At 42.3% G+C, this 19,446-nt stretch overlaps 1 protein-coding gene across 2 annotated transcripts in view; it reads right to left on the bottom strand.

Annotated features, from left to right (window-relative positions):
• Positions 1–15,985: 15,985 nt before the first annotated feature.
• LOC306874648 (NLR family CARD domain-containing protein 3-like) overlaps positions 15,986–19,446 on the bottom strand; it is a 43,918-nt gene continuing 40,457 nt past the window's right edge. For both annotated transcript variants that reach the window (XM_079424819.1, XM_079424818.1), the window contains exons 11-12: positions 17,076–17,249; positions 15,986–16,981 (exon numbers count right to left, since the gene is read on the bottom strand). In XM_079424819.1, coding sequence (XP_079280945.1) covers positions 16,933–16,981; positions 17,076–17,249 — 223 coding nt within the window. In that variant the 3' untranslated portion in view covers positions 15,986–16,932. The remainder of the gene's footprint in view (positions 16,982–17,075; positions 17,250–19,446) is intronic.

Here is a 19,446-nt window from a genome sequence, read left to right as displayed (position 1 = left end):
TATTTTCCATATGGGCCTGTTTCTTTTATATATAATATCTTATGTTTTTCTCCGTTCGCAGAAGCGCTGCAGGTGCGTGAATCCTCACGTTTGTGCTGCTTTTTGCGTGAATAAAATAAATCCCTGGAAAACAAATTCAGGTATTTGTCATGGGTCAAGCCACCTATCAATTAAAATTTTATTTAATTGTAATTTAACATAATCTTGTCGGTTAAGGGTTAATATGGCTTACCGTCGGTTAAGAGAAATAAAATAGCTGAATGAATATTCATATTTCCTATAAACTTTAATCATAAAAATTATAATAATGCTACTGTTTATGATCATTGCTTGATTATCAACAGTGGCCTATCTATCTAGTCTATAACAAAATACAAAAAAACCTAACAAAAAAACTCATGACACTTAATAAAATTATTTGATGTAGGCCTATACAATATAGTCTTTTTGTTGTTTCAAATGGATGAAGAACAGCTAGCGTAGCCTATAATTTACGCAATAGGATAAATGATGCATGGAAACAGCTCAAGGGCAACGTTTTTTGGCGATACACCAAAACTTATGCGACCATTAGTTTGTTTAGGGATGATGTCATGACGCACACCATTTTATCGGTAAAAGGCCAGTTGGATGAAAACAGGCTGTAGACAGCAAATTTCGCAAAGTTTTTTTAACGCATATCTCTTTGTCGATAACAAAACAGCGCAAAATCTGGATGGAAACTTGATTATTGAGAGACGGTAAAAGTATAAATATACACCAAAGGAAGTAAGGCTTTTTACTAAATAAATCTACACAAGTTGAGCTTAATGTCATATATAATGCTGTGTTGAGATATTTAATATGACAATAAAAGTAGCCTAATTTGGTTATATGTCTTTTTTCTTTAATCATAATCATGATATTGTAACTGTCTTGTCTTGTGCACTTTTCCGTGAACATCTGCGCATAAATCATAACTGGGACTAATGCAATTCAATAATAACGGCAATCATAGGCCTATTTAAAGTCTCACATCTGAATGTGTTATTTTCTTTATGAATAATTATAAGTGTGTATGATGTGATTTAGCCGATATTTATTTGATCTACAGTTGGGCAGTGATCACAAGATGCTAGAGCAAGTTTAGTATTGTTTACAGAAAGGTGCTTTCTCATCTTTTCTTCTGTTAATTATCATGTTTGTGTCTGTTTTTCTTCAAAGCACCAACTTGCCTAATGTTGGTTTGATTGCTTGTGTTAGATGAGAAAATGAATAAGTTTGTCTTCCTGATGTTGTAGATTAATGGGTCTTTATGTCTAATGGATCTGGTCTGGTACAGAAATAAATATATAGTGCTGCTGTGGGATAACGGGTCGGTGTTGTGTAAGTGCTGCTGGTGCAGGACTCTGCTTTTACAGATATTTCCCTAAACCACCACACAGCTCATATATATATATATCAGCCAAGGGGGGAGAACTTAATGATTACCAAAACCATTATTTATTCTTCTTCATTATCATTTTATTTCAGTTAGTTTTTCAATAACTGTTGTTAGTTTCGTTTTAGTTTTTCAAATATTTTGACATTTTTATTTTATTTCAGTTTACGAAATTGTATTTTGATCAATCGTCTTCGTTTTAGTTTTCATTTACGAAAATAACCTTGGAAAGTAGTTTAGTTTAGTTTATTTTGCACAAGGGTAAATAGAAACAATAAAAACACGATAAACAAACAAAATAAATATATAATAAATCCATATACTGTGCAGAGAGAGGCAGAAAACCCAAAGAGCTTGTTTAGAGCCTCCACCTAAACAATGAAAAACAATTAAACTCATAAAACTACATTACAATAACAAATATAGAGATACAAATTACAATATATGTTGAAAAACAGAATATATTCAAAATAAACCATCTATGGTACATAAAATACAAGATAAATGATTACAAAGCAGCATTTAAATGATCTTTTATTCTTCTTTTATAACATATTAAAGAGGAAAGTTTTTTTGCTAGATGAGATAAATCATTAATTGAACACCCCTAAATCTTATCGAGTATTGTCCTCTACAAGTGACAACTTTAGGAAAATGAAAATGTGAAAGTTGACGAGTTAAATAACAATGAACCTGTGAATTTACTTTAAAATACATTTTAAATTGCTCTGGAATGTAACCCTCACTTGAATATATCTTATACATAAAAACACATATTTGAAGAATATTAATATCATAAATGGTAAGAACCTGAAGTTTATGAAATAAAGAAGCAGATGAAGTATATTTGTTTGATCGGGTTGCAATCCTAACAAAATGCTTCTGAAGTAAGGAAAAGTACTCGCCCAAACAATATTACAATATGAAAGATATGGATAAATTAAACTATAATAAAGCATAAGAAGACACTCTGTAGTAACCAGATGCCTAACCCTCCTTATTATAGCAGTAGATTTATGTATTTTTCTGCTCACGTAATCCGCCTGTTCTTTCCAACTCTGTTAACCCTAATATCAGAACTGCAAGTTTATCCTTCAATCGCTAAAATCTGACAACAATAGGTCGGGGTTTCTCTGATGATACCACTGACTTCCCAACTCTATGAGCCCAATCCAACTCTATTTTCCCATGATCCAGCTGTAATTTTTCACTGAAGAGTTTTCTCACTTTTTCTTCAGATTCAGACACCTTTTCTCTTACAGACTCCTTAATGCCTTCCACAACAATATTTTGGCGTCTTGCCTGGCCTTCCAGATATTCTGTCTTGTCTGAAATTGTGATCAAACTTTTGCAGAGTGTGTCCAGATCTGTCCTGGTTTCATTGCAATTTGAAGACCATGTCTTAGTTGAGAAGTTTGTCAATCAGAAGGAGAGAAGAGCAAGATTCCTGTACAAATAAGTAAAAAAAAAAACATGCAGGTTTTTTTCAGCACATTGATTTTCTTGTACATGTTATCCTCATATTTGTATCAGTCATGGAAGTATCCACAATTGAACTGAGACTGGTCAAATAACTGATTGGAGATGATTTAATGAATAAACGGGTAACCAGATGTTCGTTAACTTTGTCTGCATTGCAGTAAATCATATTGCTTTGATTTATTGTGAATTGTTTGCTGTGCCACAGCTCCACCTCAAATGATTTTCTCCAGCCGCCACTGCAAACATTCACAAATAATGTGGAAAGCTTTGAAATCTGCTCCATTGTAAATCCCCTGTGATGAATCTGTGGAGGTCCAACATCTGCTGGAAACTCAGGTGAACTATTAGCGTGCACGCGCATGTCCCCAGTTGATCCACAACACCTTCATTGTTTACATATGCGCCTAGCGTCTGGATTCTTGTTTCCTGAAACAGACCAAGCTGTTATTTCCCTTTTATTGCAAGCGTTATGTGGGCTATAATTAAATGAGTTCTCATTAGTTATCTAGCTATCTTGTCAGCAGATAAATGAGCATCATCCGCTCCCAGCGCTGTATCTGTGTGTGTTTACTCTTCTGCTCAGGGAGAGGTACTTCCTTTCAATAAGTACTTACTTAACGAGCGCTAAAAGAGTACTACTCTACAGCCAAATCTCGCTGAGTATGAATGAGATCCGCCATGTTTACTTTATCATGGGATTTATGACAAGCGCAAAAACAAACTTAAAAGAGACTTCATTCATCTGTCTGTAAATATTGATATTGATGAAATGTGCTCATTTTTGTTCTTGCTGAAGAAACAGCTGCCCTTATGATTGTAGTATAAACAATACATTTTGGGTTGATTTAGCTTTTTATATTTTTAACTCTACTAACATCAGTTTAATCCTTAAAGATATCATTTTTTATTACGAAAAACTAAAATCGTTATCTCTTGAATATGTGATTAATTTTTTAATTTTATGTTCAAAATTGTTCACCAACACGCAAAACTGGCTTAAATCTCGCTTATCTTGTTGAATGTCTCTGAGGCTTATAAATAACAAAAACAAATGCAATTTTAATGCATTATGATTATATGAATTTTAAACTTTTTTTCCCCCTGTGTATATAATATCATAATATGATGTATGCAAACCCATTATGGTTATGTTTTCTGTTTTTTTTTTTCATTATGATGTTCATTGTGCCATATTTCCCTGAGCTTGTATGTTCTTCAGTAATAATAATAAAATTAGGGAAATAAGAGCGACAGGTGCACAAACACCTCATAGCATCAATAAATCCACAACCCTACCTAGTACGTTTTCTTCCATGTTTGCAATGTTTGTAATATCTGCTCAAAGGAGACGCTGATCAGCTGCTCAAAGATCTCGTCTTTGGAGAAGACTGTTGATTTTACTCCAAAAATGAAAGCATTACTACTTAGAAATTAAGATTACCTCAGAAAGCATTGGTAGCCCAACACTTATGAGCAATAATAATGATAAATGCTGACCAATAATTATATGTTTTTAGTAAAACAAGTAAAATGTAATTAGCTTCTTCATATGCCATAGCTATGCATGACTACACACGAGACAAATGCAGCCAAGGTGAATACATCTCAATTTTCAGTCAAGTAATGAATTAATGCATGTGTTAAAAAAACAATTTTATTTACTGACAACAACAGGAAACATGAATAAATGAGTAAAATGTAAATAAAAGTAACCATGACAATAAATAAACACGTCAACAACACATCAACAAAGCTTTATTCAAACATATTGTTCTATCAATCATGTATTTACAGTCGGTGAACCCACATCCTACAGTCATCTCAACACAGCTGGGCCAGTTCTGCAGCTTTATTCTGATGAAGCAGCTGATCATCGAGCCCACCTTCACCAGTCTCTGCTGTCCATCCTGTCTCTCACTGCTGCAGTCAGACTGAATCTGATAATGGATGGGAAAGGGACATGGAGTCCACACAATCTTGAAGAAGAGCAGGAGAACGTGTGCGGGACAATCTGGCTGCCGCTGTGTCTGCTCCAAACATCTGTGTGCCTGCTCTCCATGAGAACAACTACCTCATATCTCCGTGGAGCTTAATGTGCCACCAGGGTTGCTTTTAGTCAGACAATTACTCGCTGTACTGAACCATCATCCAAAATAACAGAAAAACAACAGAGAGGTGGCACACATCCACACTTGCTACATTAATAAATAAAAAATGTTGTGATACATTGCAAATATAGTAACAACCAAAGGATGTTTTAAGGCAAAACGCACATTTACTAAATAGATATTAGAGATTTACATTACATTACATTTAGTCATTTAGCAGACGCTTTTATCCACAGTAACTTACAAATGAGGACAATGGATGCAATCAAAATCAACAGAAGAGCAATGATATGCAAGTGCTATAACAAGTCTCAGTTAGCGTAACACAGTACACGTAGCAAGGTTTGTTTGTTTGTTTTTTTAATTATATAATAAAAAGAAAACAGAAAAAAGAAAGCTAGTGTTAGAGGCCGTTTTTGCTTTTATTAATTGTATAATAAATAAAAAGAAAACAAATAGATAGAATACAAAAAGATTAGAAAAGCTAGTGTTAGTTTATTGTTTTAAGAATAGAATTAGAATAGAGAGAGCTAGAGTTAGAGAGTCAAATAAAGATGGAAGAGATGGGTTTTTAGCCGATTCTTGAAGATGGCTAAGGATTCAGCTGCTCGGACTGAGTTGGGCAGGTCATTCCACCAGGAGGGAACATTTCATTTAAAAGTCTGAAAGTGATTTTGTGCCTCTTTTGGATGAACAATAAAGCGACGTTCACTTGCAGAACATAAGCTTCCAGAGGCACATAAGTCTGACTAAATGATTTTAGGTATAGGGGTGCAGAGCCAGTGGTGGTTTTGTAGGCAAACATCAATGCCTTGAATTTTCTGCGAGCAGCTATGGGTAGCCCGTGCAAATTGATAAACAGAGGTGTGATGCGTGTTCTTTTTGCCTCATTAAAAATTAATTCTGTTTTGATTCATTGTTCTGGATTAATTGTAAAGGTTTGATAGAACTGGCTGGAAGACCTGACAAGAGTGCAGTGCAATAGTCCAGTCTGGACAGAACAAGAGCTTGAACAAGTTCTGAAAGAAAGGGCCTGATCTTCTTGATGTTGAATAAAGCAAATCTGCAGGACCGGGCAGTTTTAGCAGTGTGGTCTGAGAAAGTCATCTGATCATCAATCATAACTCCAAGGTTTCTATCAGGTTTTGAAGGAGTTATGGTTGATGAGACTAACTGGATGGTTTGCTGGAACCACAAGCAGTTCTGTCTTGGCAAGGTTGAGTTGAAGGTGATGGTCCTTCATCCAGCCAGAAATGTCTGTTAGACATGCTGAGATGCGAGCAGCTATCGTCGGATCATCAAGATGGAATGAGAGGAGTTGAGTGTCATTAGCATAGCAGTGATATGAAAAGACATGAAAAGACAGAACCTAGTGATGCCATGTAGACAGAGAAGAGAAGTGGTCCAAGAACTGAGCCCTGAGGCACCCCAGTAGCTAGATGTTGAGACTTGGACACCTCACCTCTCCAAGGTACCTTGAAGGAACTATTTGAGAGGTAAGACTCAAACCACTGGAGTGCGGTTCCTGAGATGCCCTTTACCAATAGGGTTGACAGGAGGATCTGGTAGTTGACCGTATCAAAAGCAGCTGACAGATCCAGCAAGATAAGTATTGAAGATTTGGAGTCCGACACAAAATATAATTAAGCAAATTCATTAGCTTAATTCATTTTAGCAGATTAGATTGAAACACTGTATTGACAAATGAGCATCCATGACCAGATTTTTGTATAAACTGCCATATTTAGTGATACTGATGTGACAATTAAATCAATGTATTATGTTTCAGATTCTCAGATTGTGAAATTTAAAATTCATAACTGTTTGTTTAATCTCGCTGTCTTTAAGATCCCTTATTGTGCTAAGACTGCATCTGAAGATAGCAGAAAACACCCTGCCCTTGAAAACAACAAACAGAGGATGTGCTTGCTTTAACTTTATGTTTGACAACTACAAAATCCAATCTGGCATCGAAGACGACACACTAGATTTTGCTCTTTGTTCACTTCCATAAGCATGTAAATGCTGGTGCTTGAGTACTGATCCTATTCATCAACCTGCTATACACAAAGTTGGGGATTTTGTATGAATTTGAACAAATTTAATTAGTAAAAAAAAAAAAATTTTGATTTTTTGAAAAAAAAATAAATAAATACAATTTCGCAACCAATTTGCCAATTAAGATTTTTTTTCCAGTATGCAATACCCTGATGACAATTTAAGAGAATGAAGCAAATACTTTAGTTCAGGAAGGTATTAATATAATTCACATACTAGCCTTGAATCTGTAAAGCATCTCGCCAATCTTTTAACTTCACTCTCATGGAAATGTTCCATGAAGAACTTCTCGGTTACTGATGTAACCCTCGTTCCCTGAAGGAGGGAACGGGAGACGTAGCATCGACGTGACGACGTAATTGGGATCACTTCAGAGAGCCCTATCAACTTCGAGTATCTACAGAACAAGCCAATGAATGTTGGCGTGCGTGAACGCGTCACGCTCCCTCGCCCCGCCGTGCGGGTATAAACAGGAAGCGGGTGCACGCACACATTGTTTTTCGCTGAGGAGCCGAGATTTGTGACGGCCAGGCAGCGATGGTCAGCAACAGTGGCGACGGGACGTTACGTCTCCCGTTCCCTCCTTCAGGGAACGAGGGTTACATCAATAACCGAGACGTTCCCAAAGGGTAATTGGGATCCCATCGAAAACGCCACGGTTGCTGCCACTTCCAGCGCCCTACGCAAGACTCTCAGCCCCCCAACTGCTGGGGCGGAAGACCTGCGTAGAGGGAGTTCAACTGCTGTTCCATTACACCCCACACAGTGAACTCTTAATAACACTGGGAAAGCGTACCTTTCCAGGGGAAAGGACGCTGAGGAGCCACATCCTGCCCGAAGGGAGGTAACATGTGGAGAATACACATATGGACTGGCCAAGGGGGCAGTGCAACATATGGAATGTCACTGGGGTGGCTCCACCCGAAGGGGGAGACACACCGGACAGTGACGGCAGAGCAGACTCTGCCAAGGGAAGACATGGGCTCACCGCAGGGAGCTGGTCGTGGAAGAATACACATATGGGATCGCTGCAGGGAACGCACATATGGAATCCAGCCTAGCACAAGTTACACAAGCATACGAGCACTAGGCCTGGCGTCGGACGCTCCGCAACGTCCGACTGCCGAAGGGGTGCGGAGGAACTCACAGGGTTCGCCAAGTAGGGAACTCGACTGGAGTAAAAAGAGCACGTATCCATTCCTAGGAAGGGAGTGGCGCAGCAAGCCGACACTAAGGCAGGAGCTTCGGTGTTACCGGCTAGAAGAAGCGAGCACACAGGAAGAAACCGGCTCAACACGTAAGCTATAAAACCTAGCGAACGTGTTAGGTGTCGCCCAGCCCGCAGCTCTACAGATGTCTGTCAGCGAGGCGCCGTGTGCCAGCGCCCAGGAAGAAGCGACACCCCTAGTGGAGTGGGCTTTCAACCCAGGCGGGCAGGGCACGCCTTGGACTTCGTAAGCCAAGGTGATGGCATCCACTATCCAGTGGGCCATCCTCTGCTTGGAGACAGCCTTCCCTTTCTGCTGGCCTCCGTAACAGACGAAGAGCTGATCTGAGGACCTGAGGCTTTGCGTTCTGTCCACGTACAGACGCAGAACGCGAACTGGACAGAGAAAAGCCAGGGCCGGGTCTGCCTCCTCCGAAGGCAGCGCTTGCAGTTACACTACCTGGTCCCGGAAGGGAGTGGTAGGAACCTTGGGCACGTATCCGGGCCAGGGTCTCAGGATGACGTGAGAGTTACCCAGGCCGAATTCTAGGCACGATTCATCGACCGAAAATGCATGCAGGTCCCCTACCCTCTTGATAGAGGCCAATGCAACCAGGAGTACTGTCTTACAGGACAGAATTTTTAACTCAGCTGATTGCAGAGGCTCAAAGGGTGGTCTCTGAAGTGCCGAAAGGACCAGAGACAAATCCCAAGAGGGTATAGAGAGTGGGCGAGGAGGATTCAGTCTCCTCGCTCCCCTCAGGAACCTGACGATCAGGTCGTGCTTCCCCAAAGACTTACCATCAACAGCATCGTGATGTGCGGCAATAGCGGCAACATACACTTTAAGGGTGGAGGGAGACAGCCTTCGCTCCAGCCCATCTTGCAGGAAGGAAAGCACGGCTCTGATCGAGCAAGATCGGGTGTTCTCCTCGTGAGAGGAGCACCAGTCAACGAACAGGTTCCACTTCAACGCATAGAGGCGCCTCGTAGAGGGGGCTCTAGCGGAAGTGATGGTGTCAACTATCGCAGGGGGTAGGTCACCTAGAACCTCCGCGTCCCGTCCAGGGACCAGACATGGAGTTTCCAGAGGTCTGGGCGCGGGTGCCATATGGTGCCCCGTCTCTGAGAGAGCAGGTCTTCTCTCAGAGGAATGGGCCAGGGAGGGGCTGTCGCGAGGAGCACTAGTTCCGGGAACCAGGTCCGGTTGGGCCAATACGGCGCAACTAGCAAGACCTTCTCCTCGTCTTCCCTGACTTTGCACAAGGCCTGTGCAAGAAGGCTCACTGGGGGAAACGCATAGTTGCGTAGGCCCCGGGGCCAGCTGTGTGCCAGAGCATCCGTGCCGAGGGTCCCCTCGGTCAGAGAATAGAACAACTGGCAATGAGACGTGTCTGGGGCGGCAACAAACAGATCTACCTGTGCGGTCCCGAAGCGCCTGAAAATCAGCTGGACCACCTGGGGATGGAGTCGCCATTCTCCCGGTAGCACCTGCTGCCGTGAGAGCTCATCGGCTGCACGGTTGAGCAGGCCCGGAATAAAAATGTCACGAAGCGACCTCAGATGCTTCTGACTCCAAAGGAGGAGATGGCGGGCGAGTTGTGACATGCGGCGGGAGCGTAGACCACCTTGGCGGTTGATGTACGCAACGGTCGCAGTGCTGTCCGAACGGACCAGTACGTGCTTGCCTAGTAGCAGCGGTCTGAAGCGGCTCAGCGCAAGACGTACTGCTAACAACTCGAGGCAATTGATGTGCCAATGCAGTTGAGGTCCCGTCCACAGACCTGAAGCTGCATGCCCGTCGAATGTGGCCCCCCAGCGGAGACCACAGAGTGCCTGGACACTTGTTCCAGGGGAACACCTGCCCGCAGGAACGAAGGGTCCGACCACAAGCTGAGAGTTTGGCGACAGAACGGAGTCACTTGAACCCGGCACGAGCCGCTCTGCCACGCCCATCTCGGGACTCGATCGTGGAGCCAGTGTTGGAGCGGCCTCATATGAAGCAATCCGAGCGGCGTAACCGCGGCTACAGATGCCATATGCCCCAGGAGCCTCTGAAAAAGTTTCAGTGGTGCCGCTGTTCTGTGTCTGAGCGTGCTTTTTTTATAAACACATGACACTCATGGTCATTACAACAAGCTCAAATTTGCATTGATTTGACTGTAATGAATACAAAAGGGCTTTTGAGACCACTGATTGCTTCAGACTTAAAAGCTGCCATGCAATTAACACAAGCTTTTTAAAAAACATGCTCCATCCTCATTTTAAAACCAAAACAAAGCACATTTTCATTAGATATATGCAAAGTTGCACTTAAATGATATTAACTATGATGAGACTAAATGGCATGTCAGAAGAAAGATATTGAAATGAGGCACTAAAACAACCCTTCCTAAATATAAAGTTGTTGATCACAGGCTCTGAAAGTCAATTTGAACATTTTCAGGTCTTCTAAACTAAGCATGATCCAAACAAACTGTCCTGTCTTTGCAATGCTTTAACTTTAGTGGGTGTGTTTATATGACACCCAAAACATGTTGATTACTTGTGATTTTATGTGTATATAAACCAAACTAAACACACAAGAGATGCACCTATATAAAGCTCTCTGACCTATGTTTCCAAATATTTCGTTTTTCAGCATCACAGCATTGCATGAATCTGATTTGTTGTGACCCGCTTTACGAAACATGCACATTAATCCGGTCAACTATTGATGTTTTCTGTGTTCATACAGACACTTGCCAACATAATTGTCCACACAATGAACATATTAATGTTTCAATGTGTCATAACACAGCACCATCGCAACACTGAATGCACGAGTTTTGTTTTGACCTCCTTCAGCATAACATGCGCAAGTTAAAGCCCATGTTGCACAGAAGAGCATGCAAGCAACGAAATGCATTAGTGTCCTGAAGCTTTATTTACACACATGAACAATAGCATTAGGTTTGATGTACCTCGGAACACAGCTCGGAGATGAGCAGTCAATCTCCCACTTTGCGAATAAATTCATAGGCACAGGCATGATGGGACCCAAACCCGCCGCACCCGAGCCCGAGCCCCCAGCTCTGGCCATGGCTGATCCTCCGGGCGGGAGCGGGATCACCGAGCCCCGGGTTCATGAAGGCGGCCCGGACCCCTCCTCTCTCCACAGCCGCGGCCATCACCGAACCGAAGCTCAAGCTGGACTGCGATGGTCGAGGACCTCACTGCTCATGCACACGGTCCGGACGGCTTTCTGCTGCGGCTCATCTCTCACATACACAGATTTGCGATGGTCAGAGGCGGAGCTTCGCTTCAGAAGAAAATGTGGAGCAGATGCGATCTGCGGTCGGTCGACAGGCGGCGCTAAATCACGGGTTCAGGAGGCCACTCGCTAATGAGTCGTTCTTTTGAGTGATTCAGTCGAACTGATTCGCGAACCGTTCGTACAGTACTGTATTGTTTATAAGAGAGAACATCTGTTTAGGAATAAACTTGTAGGGTCAGCCACATGCCATAAACAATGCAACATTTGACAATATAACAGGCCTATCAAGAATAAATCAGTTATTTCTTCTGCACTGGAAGCTGTCGTCAAATTCCTTGTGTGTGTAAACATAGTTAATAATAAAGCTCTTTCTGACTTCTGAAGAAAATATGGACGCGTGGGTAAACCCAAGGCCCTCTCATAGGCCCCTTATCATGTGCATGTGTGTGTTTGGTCTGTAACAGATGGTAGGGATGTAAACGATGGGTTAAGTGTGGTGTGATTGAGCGCTAACGGTGTGTGTGCACCCACAGCTCCTTACCAGGTAAGAAAACTGAACCAATAAGGATGTATGTAAACCAGTGCTGCTCTGTCACACAGCCTCTGCAATAAGTTGGTCATTTTATGCAATAGAGCAAAATAAGTTGATTTGTGTACAGAGTAACAACAGGTTAATTATGGTCAACTCATATTATAAGGATGCTCTACTGCTGCTTCTGAGTCACATGCATCAATCTGCATCTAATCTCACTTTTTGACTGTCCACGAACCTAGTATTGGGAGCCCATTCATTAAATTGCACATCTTGGATGTCTTCCTGATCTAAAGCCTGAGACACCTCAACAGCTGAAGTCCAAAGACATCAAACTCAGTCTAAGGTGAGTGATGAAAGACAGCTATTTTAATCAACTAATTTGTCCCATTCTATTCAATTTGAAATGTTATTTTCCAAAAACTGACTTGTAATCTTATCACTGCATTCCCAGAGATGTTAATGCTGTCTTTATAGTAATAGGACTGACTCACAGTTGTAAGTCATTATTTTCACTAAGATTCTGATCTGTGATGCTTCGCAGTAGACACCAAACATGTTTGTGTTTGTTTGTTTATTTATAACATGACAGCTGAACAGGTGAAGAATAAAAAAGGAAGACATGTCCCTTCAAATAAGAATAAGACAGGATATTGCTGGATACTGTTGCTTGTTTTCATTGTGTCCTGAAATGCCATGCTTTGGCAATAAACTGATTATCATAAACAACACATGTATTTTTCTAGGGATGTGGCATTGTCACAGAATTGCCCGTCTCCACCTTCACTGATCACTTCCACCTGCACCTCATCTAATCATGCTCACCTGATCATCGTCACCATCATCATCCTGCACTATAGAAAAGCACGCACCTCCAGTCACTCGGAGTCTGATCTTGAAGTTACCACACTGCAAAGCCTGTGATTGCTACCTGGACCGTCTCCTCTCATCTAGAAGCGGAGTATAGCTACAAGTTTATACTTACCTGTTATTACTTACCTTCTGTCTTATCATCCTCCAGTCATCCTCTTCTCCCGTTCCTGGTGTCCTGGGTATACGCTCGGTCATCTCTGCCACTCTGATGCTGCCGCTCTGCTGGATCTGTCAAGATAGAGAGACGAGCTGTTACTGTGACATTCACCTCACGTTAATCTCACGGATAGATACTCACCAAGTCTGAAGACTCTTCACAGCTCCTGTGTGCTGCTCACTTCACTAATAAACACTGTGTGATTTAACTTACCTTCCGTGTCCTCGTGAGTGCCGTTACAGAAGATCAGACCGTACTGAAGATTACAGCATGCAGAGGAGGCGGTTGGTTTTGGTTCCCCGGAAGGGAGCTCCGGAGATCCACAGCTCGCTTCCCCTGTCCGCCAAGAGTTGGTGGATTCCGCCCGCGGCAAATTGGTTTCCGCCCGCGGCGAAGAGGAAACCGCCGTACACGGCAAGGAATGTTCCGCCCGCGGCGAAGAGGATAACGCCGCAGGAGGCGATGAACGTTACGCCGTCCACGGCGAAGAAGTTTCCGCCGCCCGCAAAAATAAAGATTCCGTCGCCTGCGAGGATGATCCCGCCATACACGGCGACGTATGTTCCGCCCGCGGCGAGGAGGATTCCGCCGCAAAGGGCGATGAACGTTGCGCCGGCCACGACTAAAAGGGTTCCGCCTGTGGCGAAATGGATGCCGCCGTCCACGGCAAAGAATGTTCCGCCCGCGGTGAGGAGGAAACCGCCGCAACTGGCGATGAACGTTGCGCCGAACGCGACGGTGATGATTCCGCCGCCCACGCATAGGAGGATTCCACTGACACAGAACAGGGGACTATTGGATGAGGCTCTTCCCCCGAAGTTCTCGGCTCCCATGCTTTCTCCAGTGTCTGCTTCTCGCCAGTGCCTTCCAGTGCCTACTCATCGTAAGCGCCCTCCAGTGCCAGCTCCTCGTCAGTGCCCTCCAATTCCTGCACCTCGCAAGAGGGTACCGTCCAGCCCACCTGAGTTCCTGCTGGTCCTGTCCAGCCCACCTGAGTTCCCGCTGGTCCCGTCCAGCCCACCTTCGTCTCCGCTGGTCCCGTCCAGCTATCCTTCGTCTCCGCTTGTTCCGCTCAGCTCTCCTTCGTCTCCGCTGGTTCCGTCCAGCTCCGCGCTGCAAGAGTGCCCCCGGGAATCCAGTTCTCAAGCAACGGCCAGGAGTGCCGATCCCGTATCCCGAGAATCGAGTTCTCAAGTCACGGCCAGGAGTGCCGATCCCGAATCCCGAGAATCCAGTTCTCAAGCAACGGCCAGGAGTGCCGATCCCGAATCCCGAGAATCCAGTTCTCAAGTCACGGCCAGGAGTGCCGATCCCGAATCCCGAGAATCCAGTTCTCAAGTCACGGCCAGGAGAGCCGATCCCGAATCCCGAGAATCCAGTTCTCAAGTCACGGCCAGGAGTGCTGATCCCGAATCCCGAGAATCCAGTTCTCAAGCCACGGCCAGGAGTGCCGATCCCGTATCCCGAGAATCCAGTTCTCAAGCAACGGCCAGGAGTGCCGATCCCGAATCCCGAGAATCCAGTTCTCAAGCCACGGCCAGGAGTGCCGATCCCGAATCCCGAGAATCCAGTTCTCAAATCACGGCCAGGAGTGCCGATCCCGATCCCCGAGAATCCTGTTTTCCAATCACGGCCAGGAGTGCCGTTCCCGATCCTCAAGTGTCCGCGCTGCAAGAGCGCCCTCAAGTGTCCGCGCTGCAAGAGCGCCCTCAGGTGTCCGCGCTACAAGAGCGCCCTCCTGCATCTCCGCTGGTTCTGTCCAGCTCCGCGCCTCCCGTGCGCCTCCAAGAATCCGCTCCTCCAGAGCGCCCCACAGAGCCTGCCTCACCAGTTTGGCCCCTTGTGGGGAACATTCCCAAAGAAATTTGGGGGGGGGGCTATATACCTGTAATCCTGGTAGCCATAGTGGCCTTGCTAGGGACTTTGGTCAGGGCCACTATGGCTCAATCCTCATGGTCTCATGATTCCCTTTGGGCTCCCCTAAAAAGAATACGGCCAAGGCCGTCCAAGCTCCCTGATCCGCCATGGCAGCCCAAGGGCCCCGATCCGCCATGGTCGTCCAAGGACCCCGATCCGCCATGGCCTCCCGTGTCTCCAGATCCGCCCTGGAGGCTTTCCTGTCCTGTCCTGGTTCTGCTCCAGCCTCCAGGGCGCCCACCCCCCCTCCCCGGTATTATTGTTACGTCGCGGGACGCGCCGTCCGGGAGGGGGAGGTAATGTCACAGAATTGCCCGTCTCCACCTTCACTGATCACTTCCACCTGCACCTCATCTAATCATGCTCACCTGATCATCGTCACCATCATCATCCTGCACTATAGAAAAGCACGCACCTCCAGTCACTCGGAGTCTGATCTTGAAGTTACCACACTGCAAAGCCTGTTATTGCTACCTGGACCGGCTCCGCTCATCTAGAAGCTGAGTATAGCTACAAGTTTATACTTACCTGTTATTACTTACCTTCTGTCTTATCATCCTCCAGTCATCCTCTTCTCCCGTTCCTGGTGTCCTGGGTATACGCTCGGTCATCTCTGCCACTCTGATGCTGCCGCTCTGCTGGATCTGTCAAGATAGAGAGACGAGCTGTTACTGTGACATTCACCTCACGTTAATCTCACGGATAGATACTCACCAAGTCTGAAGACTCTTCACAGCTCCTGTGTGCTGCTCACTTCACTAATAAACACTGTGTGATTTAACTTACCTTCTGTGTCCTCGTCAGTGCCGTTACAGGCATGACCAGGGGATAAATTGTTGCAGTAGTTAATTTAGGCTGATAGCTTGAACCAACTGAAGTATTTCTTATTGATATTTATTTTGTAAGTGTAATCCTCTGGACTTACTTTAAGACACCAAAACTATTTAACACAGGAAAAAAAAACTACAGTTGCTTAAAGATATATTTGACCCAATTTATTCATGCGATTTGACCCTTATTCATGTTGCATTACATGCTGGGAACCTTCATACATATGCACAGCACAAAATACAGTATGCCGCTGTTTGTTTACAATACATTTCTGAGATAAATTTCTTAATAAATATATTAAACAGTATTTTTTTTTTTTTCCATGACAAAAAAAGTTACCACAAAAAAAACTGAATAATGAGTTTATTGAATAATACACATTGGAAGAAAGCTTTGCAAAAAATATTTAAAGCAAAGATTCACCAAGATTTGTGAATCCCAGAGGGGTGATAGTTAGATCTGTTAAAATAGAGATCAATTTATAAATAATTGATGTTTTACATATTTACTTTTTATTACAGTATGTTTTATGTCAAACTCTCTCCTTGAGACTGGAGCACTCTGCTGGTAAACTGTGATCTTATCTCATGACTCCCTCTTGAGGCTGCATTAGGACTTAAACTATACCATGACTGTCATATTCTATTTTTAGAATTAAATTTAATGATTTTTTTAGCTTCTTCAGGCTTATAGTATAATGTACTGTACAAAGAAACATATGTTAAAAGTAAAGAAAAAATGTTTACTACGTATTAACAATATACAACATTTTCATGAAGATACCAAAAAAAGCACAAAATACAGTATGATGCTGTTTGTTTACAAGAAATTACTGAGAGTACCGTTCAATACAAGATAAGTCCCACTGTGAAATTACTGTGAAAGTAATGCAGTTATTAACCTGGACTATACTGTACTTTCACACTAAATGTTTTACAGCGCAGTTAGTATGTCCAATCTAATTATTTAAAAAAAAAATGTTCCCATGAGATTGGAAAAAAATGTAGGCTGAATAAAAATTAATAATAAAATCCTTCACATATGAAACTGCTGGATCAGTATCAGTATTAATGTCCAGGTGACAGTCTTGTTCAGGACGTGTTGTTGTGATTCACTTGTTTGGAGCTTGTGGAGTTTCCACTGTCAAATATTGTACAATAGAGAGAAAGATAAAATACATTAAGATCTGCTTTAATACAAGATAATAAATTACATAATTGAATCAATAACTTACTCTAGTTTCTTCAATTTACAGTGTGGATCCTCCAGTAGAGCAGAGAGCAGCTTCACTCCTGAGTCTCCTGGTTTATTATAGCTCAGATCCAGTTCAGTCAGGTGTGAGGGGTTTGATCTCAGAGCTGAACTCAGAGCAGCACAGCCTTCCTCTCCAATCCTGCAGTAACTCAGCCTGCAGAGAGTGAAGAACATGAATGATCTCTGGGATTGTGTTTCAGCTTTAGGGTGAGAGTGTGTTTGTATGAGCTCTGCTTTTCTCTCTCACACCAGGATCGGTGCTATAGAGATTTTATCTTGCCAGAGACATTAATTTAACTGCACTCTACACGATTCCTGATTGTGATGCTGAACTAGTTCATCGTTTTCACTCCTCAAACCGTTTGTAGTACTATACAGGTGATAATGTTAAAATAAGAGTAACATTATAGTGTAACTATGATATATAAGTCTTGTAAGGATCACTAATCGGCTCAATGATGAAATCCAGCGGCGTGGATGAAGGTATAATGTGTGAAGGTCTACTACTCGTGCTTTAATCTAACTACAATTTTCAAGTGATCATTAAATTTAGAATGTGTTTCTAATTAGTAACTAATCACAAATATTGGTTAGTTTAAATTGAGATATTTGATTATTCTGTACATCCTATATTTTCAATTATTCATTCATCAGGGACTCGATGTTGTGTTTGAGTCTGACTCCGACCGGAGGTCATGAATCCCACGATCACAAACTCTCCAGTCTCAACTCACTCAGAGGATGCAAGGTTAACCACAAAATATATATTGTGTGTTTAATAGCCTGTTTATTAGCTTGTGTCTAATAACATATTAATTTTTGTTCCTTTAGATTCACAACACATTCCTACAACTCCGGCAGCAAACCGTAACAAGAGGAAAATGCAACAGATTTATGCTGAACTGCAATGGAACCCACAATAGTTTATTTGAAGTATTTTCTTTCTTTTTTTATTTTCAGGTCAATTTCTAAGCAACCAGCGGTAAATGTTGAGCAGCCCAACTTTGTCTCTGGCCTTGCAGTGCTGTTTGTATTATTGAACGATTTCAACCTCCAGTATCAGGAAGAGGTGGCATGCACCCTTGCGACTGAGGTTAGCATATTTGCCATTGATATATATATGATAGAGTGAATTGTCACTAACTTGTTTTGACAGTATTTGTAAAGTACTTAAGTATATTTTAACAAATATTTTATACAGTTGATTAAAGAGCTGAATGACATATTGCATATTTAACATTATCATGTAGTCATGTAATCACATCGTAAGTGTTGCAATTCTCTGTGCTGTCTCACAGAACTCACTTCTGTGAGATGCTGTGTGTGTATGTGTGTATTAGATATATATATTAGACATATACATAATGTTCACTTTTTTTCTTTTCTGTCTTTTAGATGCTTTCTCGACATCAGCCCTGCATGTGCATCAAAAACCAAGAAAGGAAAAGTGACTTACAAGAAGACTGGACATGTTGTGTAAAAAAAGAACAGTACTGTAAACCCACAGGTTTCCTCTCTTCTGAAAGACTTTTAAAAAATATATTTCTGAAAAACCTTTCCATTCTTTAAATGTAAATAAGATTACTGTATTTTGAATTACTTGCTAATTGTTAATTGCATTTTACATGTTTTATATTTAAAAGAAAAAGGAAAAAAAAAAACTACAGCTGGCATTTCAGCCAGTAAATTCATATAAGGCAATTGCCTGGTCTTTTCTTCAAAATAAATAAAATGTTTTAAAACTCAGAAAATATTATTTTCTCTATTTTTTTGTGAATACTGTTATGAAAAAGTATATTTTTAATTTTGTAAATCCAAGAGTACTGAAATAAAAGCAGGATTTACAGTATTCCCTGTAAAGAGCACAGTGTAATACTGTAAAAAAAGTTGTATAACAGTATAATACTGTATTTCGTAAATACAGTACAGAACTGTAAATGTTGTGTACAGTAGTAGTACTGTAAAAATACAGTATGTGGCTGGCAACCCAGCTGCCAGTATTATACTGTAAATTTACAACGAAAAGTTTTACAGTGTAATTATTTTGCACTGAAATGAGTCTGACACACGAGTATTGGTGCACCTGCGCAATATCATAGCCTGTGATTTCTGAAAACAGTACTATGTTGTCAACTAGTGATATCACAAGAACATTTGAGGAATGTGCAACATAATTTAGAAAATTATTTGTGTCATATGTTATAAGTATAACTGTCAGACACTATAATTTCAGCCGCTCTGCGCAGCTCGCACAGAGCGAGGCTGAACATAAGAGCTCAGCTTCGCGGCTGAGACACGAATAGACTTAAAGCTTTTACTCTTAATAAACACAAAAGGCGCGTCCACTTTAA

The sequence above is a fragment of the Barbus barbus genome (assembly GCF_936440315.1).
Source record: "Barbus barbus genome assembly, chromosome: 9".
Taxonomy (NCBI): Eukaryota; Metazoa; Chordata; class Actinopteri; order Cypriniformes; family Cyprinidae; genus Barbus; species Barbus barbus.
This window is presented reverse-complemented; position numbering and strand designations above follow the sequence as displayed.